This window comes from Daucus carota, chromosome 2 (genome assembly GCF_001625215.2).
Source record: "Daucus carota subsp. sativus chromosome 2, DH1 v3.0, whole genome shotgun sequence".
NCBI lineage: Eukaryota > Viridiplantae > Streptophyta > Magnoliopsida > Apiales > Apiaceae > Daucus > Daucus carota.
Genome location: NC_030382.2, coordinates 41,003,937 through 41,025,494, shown reverse-complemented (window position 1 = coordinate 41,025,494; position 21,558 = coordinate 41,003,937). Strand labels below are relative to the sequence as shown.

Sequence of the window (21,558 nt, the reverse complement as noted above, 5' to 3'; positions counted from 1 at the left end):
AAAACATAGAACAGACTAATCCTTGTCAGATATCTGTTTTTATGTTTTGGGGGATTTATTTTAGTGTTTGTAAGAGCCAGAGAAAGATAACGAGTACGCTTGGGTGAATTTAAAAAATATAATTTTTTTTGTCAGGTATTTAGAAAGATAAGTTAGAAATAAGAATATAAAGAAAAAATTTCTCAAAAAACGAATATAAAGAAAAATATTTAAATTATGTTAATGTTATTTCTAACTTATAAATAATACAACTATAAATATGAAATATATTTTTCTTCTATGAAAATGTAGCACAGCTATTTTGTGCCACAAACGTTTTTAAAGTAATTGTAAAAAGTAAAGTAGAAACGTTTTGTCTCACTTATGACATGATCATGAGAATTTGTGGTTGATAAAGAGCATGTTATCTGTTCACCCACTCACATTTCCGGTACCATTCTCATGTTTAATTCGAGGTAATTGATATTTTCTGTGTTCATGGAAGGAAGGACACAACAATATAGAAAAACAAATTCTTGCAAAATTTTAATTTGGAAAGACAGGTAAACTAATACTTGCATACTTGTATCCAAATAAAACACACAAGTAATAACAAACAGAAACCTTTTTATTATGCAGGTTTAAAATTCAAACTTCCCTCTGCAAGTAAAATTCAACATAGGAAGTCTGCCGAAGAGCTTGATCCAAATACATTATCAATGGTAGTCCACCAGAAAATGATCAGCTGCAGCTTAATGTTATTTCAACAACATTTGTGGTACATATTTACAAGCTATTATTAATAATCATTAGTTATTAGTTATTAATTAAAAGTCACATTGAAGCAACCAAATTCCCAGAATCACTTGTTTCTTCAGAGAGTGAGCCCCGTGTCCACCTTCTCAACATTTCAAGTGCAGCCTTGGGCTGATCCATGGGTACCATGTGACCTGCATCATGCACCTGCCAGTACAAACAAGTATGTGAATACTTCCGCAAGTTCATTAACCGGTAACAATTAAAAATAGACACAGACCTTCAGGAAACTGAGAGGCCCGTGGCTTCTGAGTAGACCAGCTTTGGAACCATCAACTTCAAAAGGAACTTCAGAAGATGCTACAAACTCTTTCTGTCCACTCCATTCCATTGCTTGAACCCATCTCGAATTACCTACTCATATTAAAGGTATGTTTATCTACAGTTATCATGGAATATGTCCTTGCAACAAAATTTATCATAGCTTCATCGGTCAAGGCTTTGACGTAGGCTTGTTATTATCAAAAGTGTGCTATAGATTTCATGTATTTTGCTTGCAAAAGTTGGCCTAAGTATACTCATCTTGCAAAGAAATATATTTACACGTCTGATAATTGTTCCTGGTGCGTGCCACCAGAGTTATAGTGATCTCCAAAATGTCCTATGAGTCATACTTGATATCCTAGGATATATGATGTGTAGGACAGGAAAATAACTTTAGTGAATCAGTAAAATTTTATCACCCAACCTCCAGTGTACTGGTGTTTTCTGCATTTGCTTGTGCCACATAGTTAGAATTATTACACAGACAATCCAAAGTTTTAAAACCTGCAGCCTGCAGAATCAACTCAAGAACATACAGCAGTGTAATACCAGTACTATTTTTGCACCCAAGCACAGACTGTTTAACCTCAGCACTTCACTGATTTCTACTTCATCACAAAAAGCTCTAATTTTGAAATGGAGACCCGAAATGCCAGGACTAGTATAGGATAATCAAGTAGCCTTACTATGAACCAGACCCTTAAAAATTAGATTATTATCATAAATGTCATACAAAAATCACTTTTCTAATATAAAAAAAATTATGTTTGCACTTCTCCTTTACCAAATACTTGGCTCATATCAACCTCATTAAAGTCCTACAGCTCGTTCCAGAATTCTAAGCTGATATGTGTTCATGTAATTAGTCAGCAATACTGATGATTAACAAAGTAATACAATCTTTCAACCTCATTAGTTCAGGACATCATGTGCTTTTGGGTTGAGAGTTTCAAGATCTAAGTAGTTATGGAGAAAAGTATTAATTATGTTAAAGCCGTAAAACAAAGTAAGAACTCACCAAGCCAGTTGCAAATGAGGTCATACTCTCCGGCATATACAAGCATCTGAATTCCATCCTCAAGAAGGGCAGGGATTCCAACTTCAAGATTCCTCATCCAGTCCACAAGCATGGCCTGATACACAGTAGGACTACAGGAAACAAAATCTATATCACCAACTCCAAGAGCATCCCTAACAGAATTCTGGTTCAAAAATTTCTCCATGTTTGAGAAGTCGTAGCAAAGGCTTCCGACGCACTTCTTTCTGATGTCATAGTACTGCACACATAATTATCAGACATTTAACATTCACAAATTTTACATAAGCTTTGTTATCAACACAGCAAACACGAAATTACATAATTGATTGTTATCAAGACAGAGAAATTTGACTGTTTACTCGTTAGGAACTAAAACAGAGACACAAAAAACAAGGCTTAGCAGAAAAGGAGACAATACAGTGGGAGCTAAATAATGCAATTAGGCTCTGCGTGTGTATGTGTGGGTGTACTCGTCCTTTTGGATTATATCAAAAGCAACAATCGAGTTCATTGATATTCCCCACATATTGTACATAACAAAGTTTGAACTGGTTTAATGTAATAGCAGTATAGCACCCATCAAAACATAGGCAGAAGGTCCTGTCTTTCCATCATCTCAAAAGGCACAAGTTCATTTGCATCAGATATCATCATTTTCTCCAGTCCTCGAGGATAGAGTAACGAGATATCTATAATTGCATGGCAAAAAGATATGATCCAAAAAATATACTAATATGCCAAGCAAACCATTTACCAGACTTAATACAAGATAAGGGATATCAATCACATACCAGAACAAGATAAAATAGTATTCTACAACTCCCTAATATGCGTTGGCAAAGTCTAGATGCCCAACACAATGACAACTCTCCATGACTTAGCATGCAGAGATCAACTTTATGAAATAAAATTCTGTTTACTATCATGACAATAAAGAAGAGAGTCTTCTAATGAGTTCCTTACATTGATACCGTTGCCAGCATGTGACAGGATAGTACTGAATACAAGATTGCAAACAACATATGAAGCCACACAGGCAACTGTTCCATCAGTACCTGTAAGAAACATGTTTGAGATCACACATCTAATGTATTTTGGAAATTAAATAACAGATAACATAAAATAAACTACTTAATTAGTATGTTACAATGGTTTCTGACCTGGTCCAGTATTTGAACAATCTTTATGCTACATTAATAGTAAAAAAAATGCTAATTTAGGTAGGATAACCGGGGAAATAACATTTTTTTTTCATGTGACTGCAAATCCGATGGCTAATGATATGATGAACTTAATTTTGTTTAATAAATGCTAAAATTTTGATAGGTAATTTGACAAGATTAAACAAGAAAATTTATAGCAATTAAATTTTAGTATTTAAATACAAATGGAAATAAAGATTAAAAAAATATATCTCCCTCCCTAGTTTACCTATAAATTCATTGATAAAACGAGTCTCTTCCCCCCCCCCCCCCCCCCCCCAAAGCATATCGTGTCTTGTTACCTCAGTAAATCCATATCATATAGACATCACTGGTAACTACTATTAAAACATGTACAAAAAGAATATTACATCTCAGACCTTAAGAGCACTTTTTACAGAAAGGACAGAAAAGAAAACAATTAGTCTTGCGATCTATTCCGCAACAAATTAGTTCAGATGCCTGAGAGAGAAGATGGTTTTGTGCATAAAAAATTTACCACAAAGCTTTATTGATGCTTCACAAACTGGAACAAGAGCCAGATTTAGACGTTTATACTCTGCTGTTGTGATGAGGCCCATGTCCAGTGCATAATCTGGGTAAGCTTTGTACTGAATTTCTGGGTCTGTAAGCCCATTACCAATTGCAAATCCCTGTTCGGCCCCACAAAAAAATCAGTAACATAAACTTTTATATTTCTGACAAAGGAGAAACTTATGTGAACAGAATAATACCTTCAGATTTACATGAATTCCTTCTTTGGCTTTGTTTCCTTGGTAGACTCGGGCAGCAAAAGCAGGAATGTAATGTCCAGCATATGATTCACCAGTAATGAAAAAGTCATTTTTAACAAACTCGGGATGTTCCGCAAAGAAAGCCTATTAGTTGATTAAATATATATTAATTCACTTTCAGCAAGAAAAAGGAGAGAGTTCTTTTTTTTCTTTTTTCTTTTTTTGTGTGTGGGGTGGGTGGGGGTAGAGAGGGGGGGGGGGGGGGGTTGGGGGTTGCGTTTGACAAAAATATACAGCGACCAACAATACTCTACTGATTTACTGTAGTATGTTTTCTAACATACAAGCAACAGTTACCAAAAAAATAAGGACAATAGCAATACCACAAGCATATCCCTCCTCGTGACAAGGATGTCTTATTTATAGTGTTGGACGCAGAATAAAATGATTTGTGTGGGTCGATTTTATGCAATTTGTTGCACATTAATACACAATTAAGTTACTGACATATAAAAAAAAGGAAATAATTGAGATAACAGTTCACTAGAGTATTTTTTTTGTACTTGGCGTGTCTAAGCCCACAAGGATCATGTTTAAAAATAAATTTAAAGGTTCAAAATCAATTTGGGAGAAAATGTTTTGTAATATGAAAAAGTGATTTGTGATTATTATATAGTACGTAAATTCTAATAGCTAATTTGCAGATCAATAATTGGTCACACAAGTAGACACCAGTTGCTTCCATTCCAGGGCAAGAAAATCAATAATATTAGACAACTTAATTTTCAGGGAAAAGAAATAACAATCTTAAAAAAAAAATACCTGTAAGAAGTCATATAAGTCATTGCTAACGCCATTTTCATCATGGCGAATGTCACGCTTGTCAGAGGTATAACTAAATCCAGTCCCAACAGGCTGGTCAACATACAGTAGGTTTGACACCTGCAGATTAACATAGCAGTTGAATCACTTTATTCTTGCGATAACACCTCTACATATACGGTAATATTGAATTGCTAGGGAACAAAATTACATTATACAAATTAATCTGCATCTGAACATTCACCAACATCAATGGAAATGTTACACAGCACCAAATTATATTACAGCTGAACACAATATTCTCGTCGTGTATGACAGCATTTAGACCAACAAAAAAAATCTTTACTTCTGGGTAACATAAGATTCAGATTTAAAATGCTAAATAAAAGTTGGATGTAACACCTTTCTCCTTGACTTGTCACAAAAGGAATCCACTATTCATCAAACTAGAGCCATACTTATGAATAAAGTGTCTAGCTACTCAACTTACTTTCTTAGCTGTAGACAGTTTTTAGTTGAAGAAGAAATAAAAGAATGTAAGAAATCATTACATAGATAATTCAAAATTCACATCCACTATAAACTAAACGTGAACGTCATCAGTACTGTAAGTACTGCATGTGTAAGATCAGCACCCTAAATAGGGAAACAATTTGTCTGGGAATTAATATTGTTGATTGCCTGGCAATCACAAGAAAAATTGTAACTGCAATCAACACAATTGAAATTTATCAACAAAAAGAGGGAAGTAAATCTCTAAAGTATAAGACAATGTGCCCACCCATCAAGATGCTCACACAGAAAGATATTAATCTTGGACAATTTAAGTATGAGGAAGTTGAGTGCTTACCGTAGTTGGCGAAGCTTTTCAAATTTTAAAATTTATGTAATCATTAAAATTAAAGCAAAGATAGCATTCAACCTTCACCAGATCCTGCTATTTGAGGAAGCCTTACAAACCCGGTATAATATAATATCAGACGTGTATATATATAATTAATGAACTAGTCAACCAACTTTTTTAGGGAAGAGGGCACCACATAGTTACAGTAAAGTAAAATTGTTCGTATAGCTACTGCTTTTGAGTCAGACATAACATATATCCATAAGTCCACGTGGATGTAGATAACACTTGAACATGAGACTAAATGGTATTAAATGCCATTGTCATCATCTAAAAGTTGTCTGGAATTACTCGGGCATAATAGAATGATTAAACAGACACAGCTGCAGAACAGAGGCTATAGCACTTCAAGTATACAGTTGTATACCTTGTCCCAACCATACTCGTTCCACACAAGAGATAAGTTGTTTGCAATAGTAAAAGGTCCATTTTCGTAAAAAAGTGCCAACTCACTGCTACAACCTGGCCCTCCGGTCAGCCAGATGACAACAGGGTCATTTGAGCTATTGCGCGATTCAAAGAAAAAGTAGAACATCCTACAAATAGAACAATTCTAATTTAGTAACAATACAAATGTGAATAGTAGCATAAAAGTCAAAAGAGGGAAATACAAACTTTATATGGAAAACTTGAGAGCCATATTATGAGACTCGTCAACATTTCAGCCAAGTTAGATTTAGGTCCTGTTTGGTTAAAGGCCCAAATCAACTTATTTGATCCAACATACAAGTAACTTGTACATTGAACTTGTTAAGAAACAAATGTGTACTAAATTATATAATGTTTGTTTATTTTAAGTTGATAAAAAATTATTATACTCATATAACACTTAACATTTAATCTTTTTGGTTATCTTTGACAACTTAAGATAAGAGTTATACACTATCAATTGACCATAAAGTAACGAGTACTATCTTCCTATGGTAAGCATATCGAAGTATCGAACTACTACCAACTCGAAGCACAAACACATATCTCGTGAAATGAAGTGGCATAGAGATTATCTATACCATACTCGTTTTTCCGCCTAAATCTGTACTTGCTTAAAGAACTTGAAGTCTTAAACTACACTAGAACCAAGTAACAGCTTATATTTTGTACGAAAACAGAGTACTTGATTAATTTCCCCAGAAGTTGGAACTTGTCCTGTTTAGTTGAAGGCCATATAATTCCAAATTAACTTTAGTAGTCCGATCGCCATACAACAATTATAACCGTAATAGCTAACAAGTACCTAAAAATTAGCATAACTAACACATAACAAACAAATAATTAAAATGACTAACACGTAGCTTCCTCTTTAAGTTAAGCAAAACAGACCGCTAGTAACAAATAAAGTTGCATTGCATACTACCGAGTTATCCAATATTATGTTATGAAATGTAGTTCCACCACATAAGGACCGACATAAACTCGAAGCACAAATATCTATTTCAAAATCATAATAAAAATAAATATACACAAATATCTAGGGTTTAAAAGACGATTACTTAGCAGCGTAAGAGTGTTGAATCTGATAATAACCAGCATGATGACCTAACTCTTCAACAGACACACCGGCGGTTGCTAAGCCAGGGAACTTGAATCGCTTCTCGACGAGTCGATTAGCGTTGTGACTCAGTAGAGGGGGAGCTGAGTGATTAGCATCGACGATGTTGATTAACTCGGAGGGGAACAAATTGAGGTCTCTGATCAGCTTCTGCGCTTGTGATTGGGGGAGTTCTGAAGAGATTGCGGTAGAGATTGTAGAGAGAGAAAAGAGGATGAGGAGAGAGATGAGATGATTCTTCATTTCGAGAAACGCTTACTGTGTGAGACTCTCTGTGAGCGAGATAGATAGAGAGAGTGAGCGAGAGAAATGCTAGTCGGGTTGGTGTACACGTATTCTGTGGTGTATACGTGTATGTAATATGTACATACATCAAATGATCAAAATTTCTGAATGATATGTCGGTTAAATTAATTAGTTAAATTATTAGTTTATATAAAATAAAGTATTATGACATATTTAATATTTTAGATTAACTAGTAATATATATTTTTCTGAATAATTAAAATAATGTTTATTAAAATTTTAATATGTACTCCATATCCTTTTTTTTTACGATATTAATCTTTCGATGATAGCCAAGGGTTCGGGGAAAGCATCTCACTTGTTTGAAGCTGTAGTTGTATTTCAATTATGAACATCGAGCACTGCTTTTGTTATCGAATAATTGAAGACGGGAATCGGCACGGTTTTTATAAAAATATAATTTGATAAATTATTTTAAATATATTTTTTTGAAAAAATTTGATGTTTAAATTTTTATAAAAAATAAGAAATTTTTTTTAAAATATAAATTTAGATTGTATATGCATTTTAAAATTCGTGTGGAAAAGTTGAAAAAGCGTGAAATATGAAAGGGACATGTAACTATGCAAGAGTAAAATTTATTAATGGACACTACTGTAATTAGACTTTTAGCACATAAACCTTGAAAAAGGTAATTATTATCACACCACCGCAACCACCTGATCAAGGTAGCAAGCTATACTTAGCAATGAACACAAAAATAGTAGCTAGCTACTTAATTCACACATATACTTGCACTCAATGCCTATTGATAAATTCAGTGATGGCTGCCATCAATTCTTCAGTCCTTGTAGCTGTTGATGGATCATGATCAACTGCAATTTTGTTCAAGTAGAAACTGTGTCCCACTCCACCACTAAGATACAACTCAACATCTTTCCCTGCTTTTTTCATGGCCTCATAATATTCCATCTCAGTGTCAATGATCAGATCAGTCTCCGCCACGCAGAGCATCATTGGCGGCATTTTTATGCTCCCAATGGGGGGCGCAGCGTCCCCCATCGGACACGTGATCGGATGGTCCTTTGTCGATCCGATTGGCAGAGCGAAATTTAGAAATTTGTCCAGCATGTCTAGTGTCAGGAACGGAGATTGTGGCTGCTCCAGCTCAGATTTGCTTCGTGTGGCACGGACGAATCCGGGGTGAATCGGGATCGCTCCTGCCACACGCAAGGGGCTGAGGTCCTCGGCCCCTGCACGAGCCGAGACCTCGTGCACGAGATTCCCACCCGAGCTGTCTCCAATGAGGAACACACGGGTGAAGTCTGCGTGTGCATTAAGCCACGTCTCGTGCAGCTTTCCTCTGGCTATAGAACGGAGCCAGAGGAGAGCAAAGTAGCTTGCGTCGCAAGCTGCTGGGAGACGATGCTCGGGAGCTCTCGGGAGGTAGACCGAGACTACTATGGAACGAGAGGTGCGAGCTAGTCTAGTGTACACAGCATAGTACATAAACCAATCGGCTTCGCTAATGCAAAAGCCACCTCCGTGGAAATGAAGGATGATAGGCAAGGTTTCAGAATCTGTAGCCTTTTTTTCTGGTAAGTAGATACGGACTCGGGTTCCTGAGTCCGTATCTACGTCCTTGACAGCAACTCCGTCGACAAAATTTTCATGAGGCATGACCGGTTCAGCCATAAAGCTGACTTCGGGTGGACCGGTCCATGTTCTGTCGACAGAGCCATCATCGTAAACTCTGAGCCAGCCAGAGACTTCCTCGACTACCTTTTTCTGGTGGACCATTTTTGATTTTTTGTTTGCTGTGAAATGAGGTTTTGTAAAATGATATGAGTATGTGTTTGAATGTTTGATGGTAATGATGTGTTAAAGAGTGAGATATTGGTCTGTTTTTATAGTGCTTTTGGAGGGGTTGAGATTCTCTAAACAAATGGAATGGGGTCACTATGTTTTCCCTAGTTATTTCCGTGTAATTTAACCAACTCTTCATGGAAAATTAAAGGAACGCAAAGAGAAAACTTGACAAGAAGTCTAACGACTAATCAAATGAGGAAATTTCAAGATAAGATAAATACAGTTGATTACGAACTAATTCACATACTCTCCCGTATCTCTCGTTTGTTCATGTTACTTATTGACACGTTTTTTAAGACTTATTTAAAGTATAATTTCATAATATATTTTTGAATTTTTTTTCTATATAAAAATTTGATTTTTAAATTTCTATTTAAAAAAATTATGAAACTATATTTTGAGCCAGTAATAGTTGGTAAAAGATTAAACTGATAAAAGATATGGAAACAATTCGCAACATTTAGGTAATTTATATAGTTGCAAAAAATAACGAAAATTTTATTATAGCTAATCAATTATCAAGCGGTCTTTAATCGGGACAGTTTTTCTAATTTTTTGAGATGGCATTAATTTGTTATTTAACTTTTTTATATTGGCATATAATTCAGCTGTTTGACGATTTTAGTTAATACTCCCTCCGTCCCACCCAATTCTTTACATTGGGTTTGGGCACGGAGGTTAAGAAATATGTATAAAGTAGTAGAAAAGGGAAGAAAAAGTGGGTGAAGTGGTGAGACCCACTGATTTTTAATATATAAAAAAGAGATAGTGGAGTAAAAGTAGTGTGAAAAGGAAGAAAAAGTGAGAAAGTGGTGGGACCCATTAACTATTTTAGGAAAGTTTTGTAATGTAAAGAAATGGATGGGACGGCCAAATAAGGAAACTGTAAAGAATCTGGTGGGACGGAGGGAGTATTTGTTAGTGAAGGAATAGTCAACAGTCCTCTTGTACGTTGGAAAAATAGGCGCGTACCAGTTAGTTAAACCAAACATTCTTCAATAAAATTCGAAAATCAAGTGTGAAAGGCTGTGGAGACTTTTATTTCTTTGAATAAATGTTTTTAAGTCTGTTTTCAACACTAGAAACTTCACTGGATAACAACCACGGAAGTTAGTGATCGGAAATTGTCAGGAAAACATGGATTCCACTGTACTACTCGGCACCTAAAATAGTTATATAAATTGAGTATATGAATTTGAGCTTTTAATTATCAATTACAGGCCCAATTACATATGAATCAAATAAAATTGTCCAACATTTTCGTCGACGTCAATTGTCACGCACTAGTTTTATTTTTTTTGTCAGGATCGCGTACTAGTATTTGAATGTTCTTGTTACCCATCGGTAATTTTATAAATTTAACCAAACTGAACTTGAGTATTATTAATTCTGAATTAATCGGATCTATATGACAAATTATAGTTTATAAAATCAATCGAGATTTTAAAATCAATTTTAACGGCAAATAGTGAATTGTGAAATATTTCATTCGTCATTCTTAATTTTTTTTATAATTTTTTCCACTACTTAAAACATATTTTATGAGAATTTTTTGGTTGACCGTTGTCTTAAATTTAAAATTTTACTGACACAAATCGAAGGTGGTTGTTTTGAAAGGACAAACCGGGTTACCCCGTGTTATAATTCAGTTAGGAAGCGTACAATAATTTGACAGAGACTTTGTACCCGTCTGTCCCCCCATTGCTTCTAGCTCGATTTCGAAGAATTTCTCCTTATGGGAGTAATTTTTACGTACGTATAATCAAAGCTTGATTCTGATTACTGATATAAAATTTAGATGCGTAGAATCGGATCATTAATTATGATTGTAAACTATGGAGTATGATTGATCAAACTAATAAAAACTTTCTATATATTATATTTTAGAAGTTATTTCTGCTATGTATATATTTGTTCACAAATTAGGACCACAAAACAGAAACTTGTCAGTGGAGACACACTAGCAAAAAGAGCAGCCCTATGCAATTGTATCAATCATTTTCTAGTTAATTAGTGCGACTAATCTGTGTAAAGCAATTAAGGATTGTGTCAATTTTCAAAGCCTTTCATTTCCGGTAATTAACCTTCTTTTGACTGGAGGAAGCAGCCATACCTCTTTTGATTATTTGTAAGCATGTGGAACATACCTCTTTTGATTAAACTTCAGCGTGTGGCTAACGAATCACGAGCATCGTTGGCTCTCTGCGGCACACATGATCATCAAAAGCGTTTTACTCTGTGATTAATTTAGTTATAAAGTGAAAAAAAAAGAGAGTAAAAACTACCGATATTGACACATTAAAATCAAGAAGTTATTTACATTTTACTACTCATTTGCATATATTTAAGAAATTCATAACACCATTGTAGAATTCCGAATTTCTTTCCAACAATTAAATAAAATATGTTTAAAATTAAATAATAAGTAATAAATTTTGAATTATATATTATGTATGTATTAATGATTTGTAAAAATTAAATCTGTCAGAGCAAATCCAGTGTTATATCTTACTCTATAATTTTATTATTAAATAAAAACTAAAAATCATTTTCTATATCTTATGCTAAAATTGAACAATGTTATAATATGTTCTAAATATAAAACAAATAGACCAAAAAAATGTAAACACAGGCCCTCTCAGTAAGTTTGCCTGAAGAGTTGGTCAAAAATAAATATAATGAGTCCTTGATGTAAAATTAATTTGAAAAATTAAATTTATCAATAAAATAGTGGAATATAGCATCATTGAATACTTTTTTTTTTGTTGACAAAATTGAATACATATTTGTTAATTTAACATCAAAAAACAAGTTTTGATACTAAGTTATAGCAAGAGCTCAATCTAATTCATCGGACTTCATCTCAGGTCTCAGCTCTCAAGTAGCAATTAATTAACAAGATACATCAGCAAGAACCTTCGACATGGAGGCCTGGAACTTCTTCAAGTGTTTGGTAAATTTTCAGTAAATATTTTAGCTTCACATGAAAAATACGAAATGTACATCAGTACATGCATAAATGATAAAACCTTGTTAACTAACAAACACGTGATAGCAAGTCAATGCACAAACAAACTGTTGAACTTAATGCTTCTTAATGAAATCTGTGATTGCTGCAATCAGTTCTTGGGTACGTGTAGCTGTTACCGGATCCAAATCGCTTGCAATCTTGTTCATATAGAAACCATGCCCAACTCCTGGACTCAAGAACAGCTCAACATCTTTCCCTGCTTTTTTCATGGCCTCATAATACTCCATCTCAGTATCGATCATCAGATCAGTCTCTGCCACGCAGAGCAGCATTGGGGGCATTTTCAGGCTGCTCATCGGGGGCGCAGCGGCCCCCATTGGGCATGTGATGGGGTGGTCCTTTGTGGATCCAAGTGGCAAGGCAAAGCTCAAGAATTTGTCCATCATGTCTAGTGTCAAGAACGGAGATTGTGGCTGCTCCAACTCTGATTTACTTCTTGTAGCGCGGACGAATCCTGGCTGGACCAGGATTCCTCCTGCCACATGCGAGGGGCTAAGCTTTAGCTCTAGCCCCTCGCTCCCTGCACGAGATGCAACTTGATGCACAAGATTCCCACCGGTGCTGTCTCCCATGAGGAACACCCGTGTGAAGTCGGCGTTTGCATTAAGCCAGGCCTCGTGCAGGTCTCCTTTGGCTAATGAACGGAGCCAAAGGAGTGCGTTGTAGCTGTCTTCGCAAGCTGCTGGGAGGCGATGCTCTGGAGCTCTCCGCAGGTAGACAGAGACGACTATAGAGCGCGAGGAGCGAGCTAGTCTAGTGTACACAGCATAGTACATGAACCAACTGGCTTCGCTTATGCAAAAGCCCCCTCCGTGAAAATGAAGGATGATAGGCAAAGTTGCCGAATCCGAATTATTTTTTTCTGGCAAGTAGATACGGACTCGGGCTCCCGAGTCCGTATCTACGTCCTTAACAGCAACTCCGTCGACAAAATTTTCATGAGGCATGACCGTATCCGTCATAAAGCTAACTTCGGGCGGACCGGTCCATGTTCTGTCGACGGAGCCATCATCATAAACTCTGAGCCAGCCAGAGACATCCTCGACTAATTTCTTTTCGTTAACCATTGGTAATGTTATGTGAAGAGTGAGATATTGCTGTAATTTTATAGACTTCATGTGTAGAAGACAAATACTTTGAGAAGTGAGATTACGCTGAGGGATCAAATTGTGATAAAAAAAATTGCTAACTAATGTCAACCAGATCATATGGTGAGTATTATAAAGCGCCTAACTAACGTTATTGTTGCTTAGTGTTTTCTTAACTTCAAGTTACTGTAGTGATGAGATGTAAATCTCATAAAATAATGACACGATTATTTTTGTGTGATGGCTTTCTTTTGAGTAAAAAAAGGAATTTGAGATTACAACTATGGAATGAAATTGTAATTTTATATTCAACTTGACGTTTAGTACCAGAGCAAGTCAGAAGATGTTTTCTTGAAATAGTAACGTGTTCGTTGTTTAATCTTTTGGTTTTTATTTAACAAAGCCACTAGGAGTTTTAGCTTCCTAGAGCCGCCTGCGGAAGTAAATTAAAATCTCAAGTTTGACATTCTGTTACAGAACAAGCAGAATGCGTTTTTTTTTACATTATTTTGATAACTTGTCATGAAAATGCAACAACAGTAGATATATCCAAATATTATTGTTATATCATCACATTTTGCTTAATAGCAAAATATATGACTTCCCGAGGAATATGACAATGTGTTCCACCATGAAAGAAGCCTCGATTATCTCGGTTGCGGAAAAGATAACTGCACTTTATATATCGGGCCTGTTTGGTTAGGAGAAACAGAAGCTGCTTCTGCCTTCATTTTTTTTTTAAGCTAGCCAAACCGCCCAATTATCCTCTTTAAATGCTAGGAGTCGAGGAAAAAAAACGAATTTGGATTATAGTAGAGGGTCTGAAAACAACTATTATGATAAGCCTACTAAAAGTGTCTATCCGCTAATAACTAATTGATAATTGATAAACAGGGTCATTGTCTCTATGGGAGAAAAGGGCTAAGAATCTCAGTTTCATCCTTGAGGAAATAATACTGTACTATTCGAACTTGTTATGATAATTAAGATGCGAAACCTGATTTTTTATCTATGAATACAAAGTCTTATACAGTGAAAAACTACAGAAAGTTGAAGGATTCGAAAAAGCAATAGATAAGACAAGTACATAAATAGTTCGAAATCATTACCACAAACGCATAATAGCATCTCAATGCAATACAAACCAGAACTTAGTGGCTCTTGATGAATTCTGTTATTGCTGCAATCAATTCTTCAGTTCGTGTAGATGTTAGAGGATCTAAATCGACTGCAATTTTGTTCAAGTAGAAACAATGACTCACTCCAGCACTTAAGAACAGCTCAACATCTTTCCTTGCTTTTTTCACGGCCTCGTAATATTCCATTTCACGGTCCATGAACAGATCAGTCTCCGCCACGCAGAGCATCATTGGCGGCATTTTTAGGCTCCCAATGGGGGGCGCAGCGTCCCCCATTGGGCACGTGATCGGGTGGTCCTTTGTCGATCCGATTGGCAGAGCCAAATTTAGAAATTTGTCCAGCATGTCTAGTGTCAAGAACGGAGATTGTGGCTGCTCCAGCTCAGATTTGCTTCTTGTGGCACGGACGAATCCCGGATGAACCGGGATCGCTCCTGCCACACGCAAGGGGCTGAGATCCTCGGCCCCTGCATGAGCCAAGACTTCGTGCACGAGGTTCCCACCCGAGCTGTCTCCAATGAGGAACACGCGGGTGAAGTCTGCGTGTGCACTAAGCCACGGCTCGTGCATGTTTCCTCTGGCTAGTGAACGGAGCCAGAGGAGTGCAGAGTAGCTTTCATCGCAAGCTGCAGGGAGGCGGTGCTCTGGAGCTCTCGGGAGATAAACAGAGACAATTATGGAGCCAGAGATGCGAGCTAGTCTAGTGTACACAGCATAGTACATAAACCAATTCGCTTCGCTAATGCAAAAGCCACCTCCGTGAAAATGAAGGATGATAGGCAAAGCTTCGGAATCCGTATCACTTTTTTCTGGCAAGTAGATACGGACTCGAAGTCCTGATTCCGTATCTATGTCCTTAACAGCAACTCCGTCGACATAATTTTCACGAGACATGGCCGGTTCAGCCATAAAACTAACTTCGGATTGACCGGTCCATGTCCTGTCGATGGAGCCATCATCATAAACTCTGAGCCAGCCAGAGACTTCCTCGACAATTTTTTTTTCCTGCGCCATTGTAATTTGTTGTTATGCTTAGAGTGAGGTTATATTGATATCCTTTTATAGCGCTCTGGCAGAACTTAATGCATTGATATCCATGTTGTTTACTTCAACTAGCTTTTTCATGTTGTTTACTTCAACTAGCTTCGTGCAAAAATAGGAAGCTCAGAAGTCTAACGACTATAACAGATGAATCGATAAAAGATAAAATTAACAAAAGTTATACTCCGTCCCATTTAATTGTATACATTTTTTTCAACTGCTCGACACGCATTTCAATGCTCTTATAAAACATAGTTCCGTAACTTATTTTTGATATTTTCTTTTTCTGAATAAAAATATAACATCCAAACTTTAATTCAGAAAAAGAAAATTTTAAAAATAAATTACACAATTACACTTTACAGGAGCATTAAAGTCCGTGCCGCGTCCCCGTCCCCCAATGTATACAACTCAGGGGGACGGAGGGAGTAACAAATTGCAAAGGATATATAGGGGCCGTTTGGATGAGTTTAAAATAAGTGCTTCTCGCTTATAATAAAAAAATGAGTAGAAGTTAGAAGCAAGTTAAGACTTATAAGTGATTAAAGTGTTTGGGAAATAAGCAGAAGCCTGAAACAAAGGTTAGCATCCCTAGTTTTTTATAAATGCTTCTTACTTTTTACACAAACGGTACGAAATAAGTGCTTCTAACTTATAAATCAGAAGCCGATTTTTAAGCCAGAAACAAACACCCCCATAAACTCTTTTCCTAGCTTATTTTTGGTCACCCAACTGACTACTAACTTTCAATTGGGTCATCCAACTCAAAAAGTTTTCAGTCAAATAACTAAACTCTTTAAAATTTTCAATCAGGTCACTTGCCGTCAGTGACGTTAAATAGTTGACGGAAAGATGAGTTGGCGGTAATTTTTTCAGAATTTCTCATTTTTATTAAAGTTTTATGATTTAAAAATTTTCAAAATTAAAAATCTTAAAGGTTTTCAGAAGTTAAGAATTTTAACAATTTTCAGAACTAAAAATTTCAAAATTTTAAAAAAAATCTTATTTTTAAGTTCCTGTTTAAAGAATTCTTTTCATAAATTTTCATTTAAAAAAAATTCCGATTTAAAATTTTTCAGAATTTTAGAATTTAAAAAAATTTTAGAAATAAAAAAATTAAAAATTAAAAAGGACAGATTTTTTTTACATAAATTCCCATTTTAAAGAATTTTTCATAAATTCTCATTTTTTTTAAATTTTTTTGATTTAAAAATTACTAGATTTTTTTTTTTAAATTTCAGAATTTCAGAACTTTTTTTCATAAATCCTCATTTATCTCTAAAATTTTAAGAAAATGAAAAAGTAAAAAAAAAATCGGTTTTTGATTTTTTTTAATTCTTTGGAAAAGTTTCATTTTTTGAATTTTTTAAATTTTTAAAAATTTACAGATTTTTTTTAAAAAAATTCAAAAATCAGATTTAATGATGTGGCAGCTCGTCTTAACGGACTTCCGTCTAAAGTCAATGCCATTTAACGGTCGTGAAATTTTTAACGTATTTAGTGACTTAATTGAATATTTTCCTTTGTTATGTGACCTGATTGAAAACTTTTTGAGTTGGATGACCCAATTGATAATTAGCAGTCAGTTAAGTGACCTAAACGCTATTTAACCCATTTTTTTGCTAAATATTCAAGTCAATTACATGTTCGTTATATTTGTGGAACATTCCACATCACTACCCTATCATTTTTACGTTATATCTCATTATCATAATTAGAGTTTAATATTTAATTGAGTTTGAAATTCTGATTTATAAAATATTGTGATAAATTGAAAGTTTAAAATATATTGATTTAATAATTTAAGTTTGTTAGTGATTTATGGATCATAAATTTAATAATAAAAATAAAAATGATTGTCATGACAGTCTCGTAATTCGAGAACTAATTTTGATTGACTGGAATGTTAATAAATTAATTATATGGGTGTTTGGGTGGAGATTTTAAGTCTCGCTTCTGGATTTATAAGTTGGAAGCACTTATTCGTGTAGTTTGTGTAAAAAGTCGAGAAATACTATAAAAAATTAGGAATCCTGACTTGTTTCATGACTTCTTACTTTTTTTCCAAACGCATTAATCAATCATAACTCTTAACTAACTTCTAACTTCTAATGTACTTATTTTAAACTCATCAAACGTCCATGAAATGATTAGAATTTCTTTGTAACATACCGCAAACAATCAGAGTATACATAGAATAATAATCCTTTTGGAGAATTGTCAAAGTCTTCGAGAATAGATTAGCCGTCGGTCTGTTCGGATAGAATTTTCCTTTACTATATCTAATCTATTATATATCTAATACAACAACCATGAGTAATTTAATTCAAAATGACAAATCTACCCCTACTTATTATACATATATTTATATATATGCAGGTCATTATTGACATTTAATACTAAAGTATTTATTAAACTTTAATGTCTAATCATTAATATACATTAAATTACTTCATAATTAAAATTCCAATACGTATATAATATATTTATATTCTATTATATATCTAAGGGTTGAGTTCCACATAGAACCTCTTAGTCTTAGAACCTTTATTAAATGACAAAATTTAATTCCATGATTAATGTAAACTTTCTTAAATTACATAATTTAACCATATAATTTGTAGGCTTGCACTGCTGCAGAATATTTGTATAAAGATCTAAATACAAATTATCAAATCATACTGCTGCGAAACATATATTAATATAATAAAAATTGATTTTATATGTAATATTTTTGTAGGCAATACAAATACTGTTATAGTACATTAAACATTATACAATAATATTATTAAATAATTATACTGATATTGCTGCAGCACATTGGAAATACTGTTGCAGAACATTGGAGGGAGAATAACAAGTAATTTGATTAGAATATAATATTAAATTTTAATACATGTAATTAATGCACTCATTAATTACCTGCAATCAAGTAAAAAGAGTATTAAATAACTAATATTAAATGCAGTGTTTGATCATGACCATTGATTTAACAATAATCTAATGATTTTATATGAGTTCTAAGTTCTAACTTAATATGGGTTCTAATTTGAACCTCACCCATATATCTAATACAAGAACAATGAGTAATTTAATTCAAAATGACAAATCTGCCCCTACTTATTATACATATATTTATATATATGAAGGTCATTATTGACATTTAATACTAAAGTATTAATTAAACATTAATGTCTAATCATTAATATACATTAAATTACTTCATAATTAAAATTCCAATACGTATATAATATATTTATATTCATGATTTAATAATAAATAAATAAATATCCAATGTTATAAGAAGCAGAAATCAGAAAATCGGTGATTAATCAGAATGATACATAAATTATTCATAATTAATTTTATTTTATATATGTAAAAATAATAAATATATATAATAATTTTTAAAATTTTAAACTTTCCCCACAAATTTTGTAATTTTCAACCAATTAATCCAATTTTACCCAATTAGTCATCGATTTTAACCGAATTTTGCCAAATTCTATTATATATCTAATACAACAAGAGCTTATTGCACTTTGTAACCCCACACTTTGGCTGATTAGCAAATCAGACCCCACACTTTGAAACGTAAAAGTTCATAACCCTAAGTTTCGTTTAGTTTTCGATTTGTAACCCTGACCCAACTTTAACTGTTTGAGAGATAACAGTGTGTATATTAGTTTCCAACAGCTACTTTACTCCACGTGACCCCTCAAAATTTATGTATCATACTTGGAAATTATTTCTGAACACACACAACGATGTAAAACAATTTAACATAATTTTTAAAATACGTATTTAGATTTAGAACCTGAAAATATATTTATTTCTATATAAACGATATAACTTATTTTAAAATTTTAAAACAAATACATGTTTTAAATATTATTTGTAATTTAATATATATTGTTGTGTGTGTTCAGAAATAATTTTAAAATATAATACATAAATTTTGAGAGGTCACAAGGGGTAAAGTAGCTGTCGGAAACTAATATACACACTGTTACCTCCCTAACAGTTAAATTTAACGGTTGTTTTTAACGGATGTGTGGGCCAGGGTTACAAACCGAAAGCTAAATGAAAGTTAGGGTTACAAACTGTCACGTTTTAAAATATGGGGTCTGATTTGCTAATCAGCTAAAGTGTGGGGTTACAAAGTGCAATAAGCCCATACAACAATAACGCGCACTCAGCAAAAAAAATAAAAAAAAATAATGAGTAAATTTAGGTGGGTGGTAATTTAATTATATAATAAAATTTTAAATAGTGTATATTTTTTGTATTCATAATTTAATAAATATTATTATAGTGAGGATATGTGTACATATAGACATCAATATAATATGACTTAAAATATAAATAAATTTAATTTATTTTTGTAATATAAATAATCTCAATTTAAAAAAGATGAAAAAAGATATAATATACATTAAAAAAAATAATTTAAAACAACCCGTGCTTTGCACGGGTTAAGAAGCTAGTTCTAATTTAAAGTTTAAAGTATAAAAACTTAACGATATACAAGAATTTATTGCCATAGTCAACCGGCTAGATGTACATCTTGAGTTGTCGCGTTTCAGTTAGTTAGAACCAAACATTCTGCAAAAAATAACACCACAAGGTTAAGTGCGAAAGAACGGGTAGACTTTCAAAATAAAATAACGACACTAGAAACTTTACAAAATACAAAATCAAAGTCATTGATAGGAAATTAAGCTAGAGATCATCATTTAGAGTTTACTTTAACTTAATTAGTTTATAACTAGCCCTAAAACCCGTGCGAGGCACGGGTATTGTATCTAGTAACTCGATTTAAATATGTAAATTATTTTTAAAATTTTTTATGAAATTTAATGTGATCAATATAATTATATAAAAATTGATCATTCATGAATATTTTCTAAATAGTTAACCTATAATTTGTGTGCTACTTTCTAGATATATAAAAAAAATACATCAATTTTATGAATTTTAAATTTTGGCTTGAACGGCTTGTTTACATATATATTGTATGATTTCCTATTTCAAAATCCAAAAAATGACAAAACTTAATGTGTTTGAAAACACACATTCATTAGTTTGCACATCATATATAAATATATATTATTGGACGATATATTTTATATTAATAAATACAAAAATAAAGTCATTATTAAAAATTGACGAGAATTAAGTCTCTATAATAAACATCAAAAAATCTGTTATTTACACGATACATACATATTTTATAGATGATATTAAAACATTAATGACAAGTTGATATAATGCTACAGAAAAATGAAAGTAACAGTGTACTCACTGTTCGATTCTATTAAAGAACAATTTTTTCACAAATATTAAAAGGGATGATAAGTTTCTCAATCAATTGAATAAAATGTGTCATAATTTCGTTTGCTAAATTGGTCCGTGCGTTATTATTACTCCCTCCGTCCCATTTTATGTGACCTAATTTATTTTTTAGGACGTCCCAAAAAGAATGAATCCATAATACTTACTATTTTTGAACACTACTTTTCAATATTACACCCACTGCCTCTATATTTTATACTCTTTTTTTTATTAAATAAACACTATTACACCCACTACCCACTGTCTCTATATTTTATACTCTTTTTTTATTAAATAAACACTATTACACCCACTACCTTCCTCCACTATCTCAAATCTATTATTAAATATTGATAGGTACCACCACTTACCCACTTTTCAACTACATTTACTATCTTTTTCTTAATCTCCGTGAAAGTCAAATCAGTTCACATAAAATGGGATGGAGGGAGTATATAAATGAATGTTATTAAGACATACTCCCTCCGTCCCCCTCATTTG

At 33.5% G+C, this 21,558-nt stretch overlaps 4 protein-coding genes across 4 annotated transcripts; all 4 read right to left on the bottom strand.

The window, feature by feature from the left end:
- Positions 1-586: 586 nt before the first annotated feature.
- On the bottom strand, positions 587-7,673 carry LOC108209216 (serine carboxypeptidase-like). Its single transcript, XM_017380014.2, has 9 exons — positions 7,251-7,673; positions 6,128-6,296; positions 4,857-4,976; positions 4,035-4,178; positions 3,800-3,953; positions 3,062-3,153; positions 2,078-2,336; positions 1,016-1,149; positions 587-942 (listed from the first exon to the last, which is right to left on the bottom strand). The coding sequence occupies exons 1-9, from the start codon at positions 7,550-7,552 to the stop codon at positions 814-816; spliced, it is 1,503 nt and encodes a 500-aa protein (XP_017235503.1). The 5' UTR covers positions 7,553-7,673; the 3' UTR covers positions 587-813.
- Positions 7,674-8,173: 500 nt separating this feature from the next.
- On the bottom strand, positions 8,174-9,444 carry LOC108209218 (probable carboxylesterase 17). The gene has a single exon (XM_017380019.2). The coding sequence runs from the start codon at positions 9,353-9,355 to the stop codon at positions 8,354-8,356; it is 1,002 nt and encodes a 333-aa protein (XP_017235508.1). The 5' UTR covers positions 9,356-9,444; the 3' UTR covers positions 8,174-8,353.
- A 2,932-nt stretch (positions 9,445-12,376) lies between these two features.
- On the bottom strand, positions 12,377-13,655 carry LOC108209217 (carboxylesterase 15). Its single transcript, XM_017380016.2, has one exon. It carries the CDS (start codon positions 13,571-13,573, stop codon positions 12,509-12,511), a length of 1,065 nt encoding a protein of 354 aa, XP_017235505.1. The 5' UTR covers positions 13,574-13,655; the 3' UTR covers positions 12,377-12,508.
- Positions 13,656-14,595: 940 nt separating this feature from the next.
- Positions 14,596-15,713, bottom strand: LOC108208609 (carboxylesterase 15). The gene has a single exon (XM_017379143.2). The coding sequence runs from the start codon at positions 15,694-15,696 to the stop codon at positions 14,695-14,697; it is 1,002 nt and encodes a 333-aa protein (XP_017234632.1). The 5' UTR covers positions 15,697-15,713; the 3' UTR covers positions 14,596-14,694.
- Positions 15,714-21,558: the final 5,845 nt, after the last annotated feature.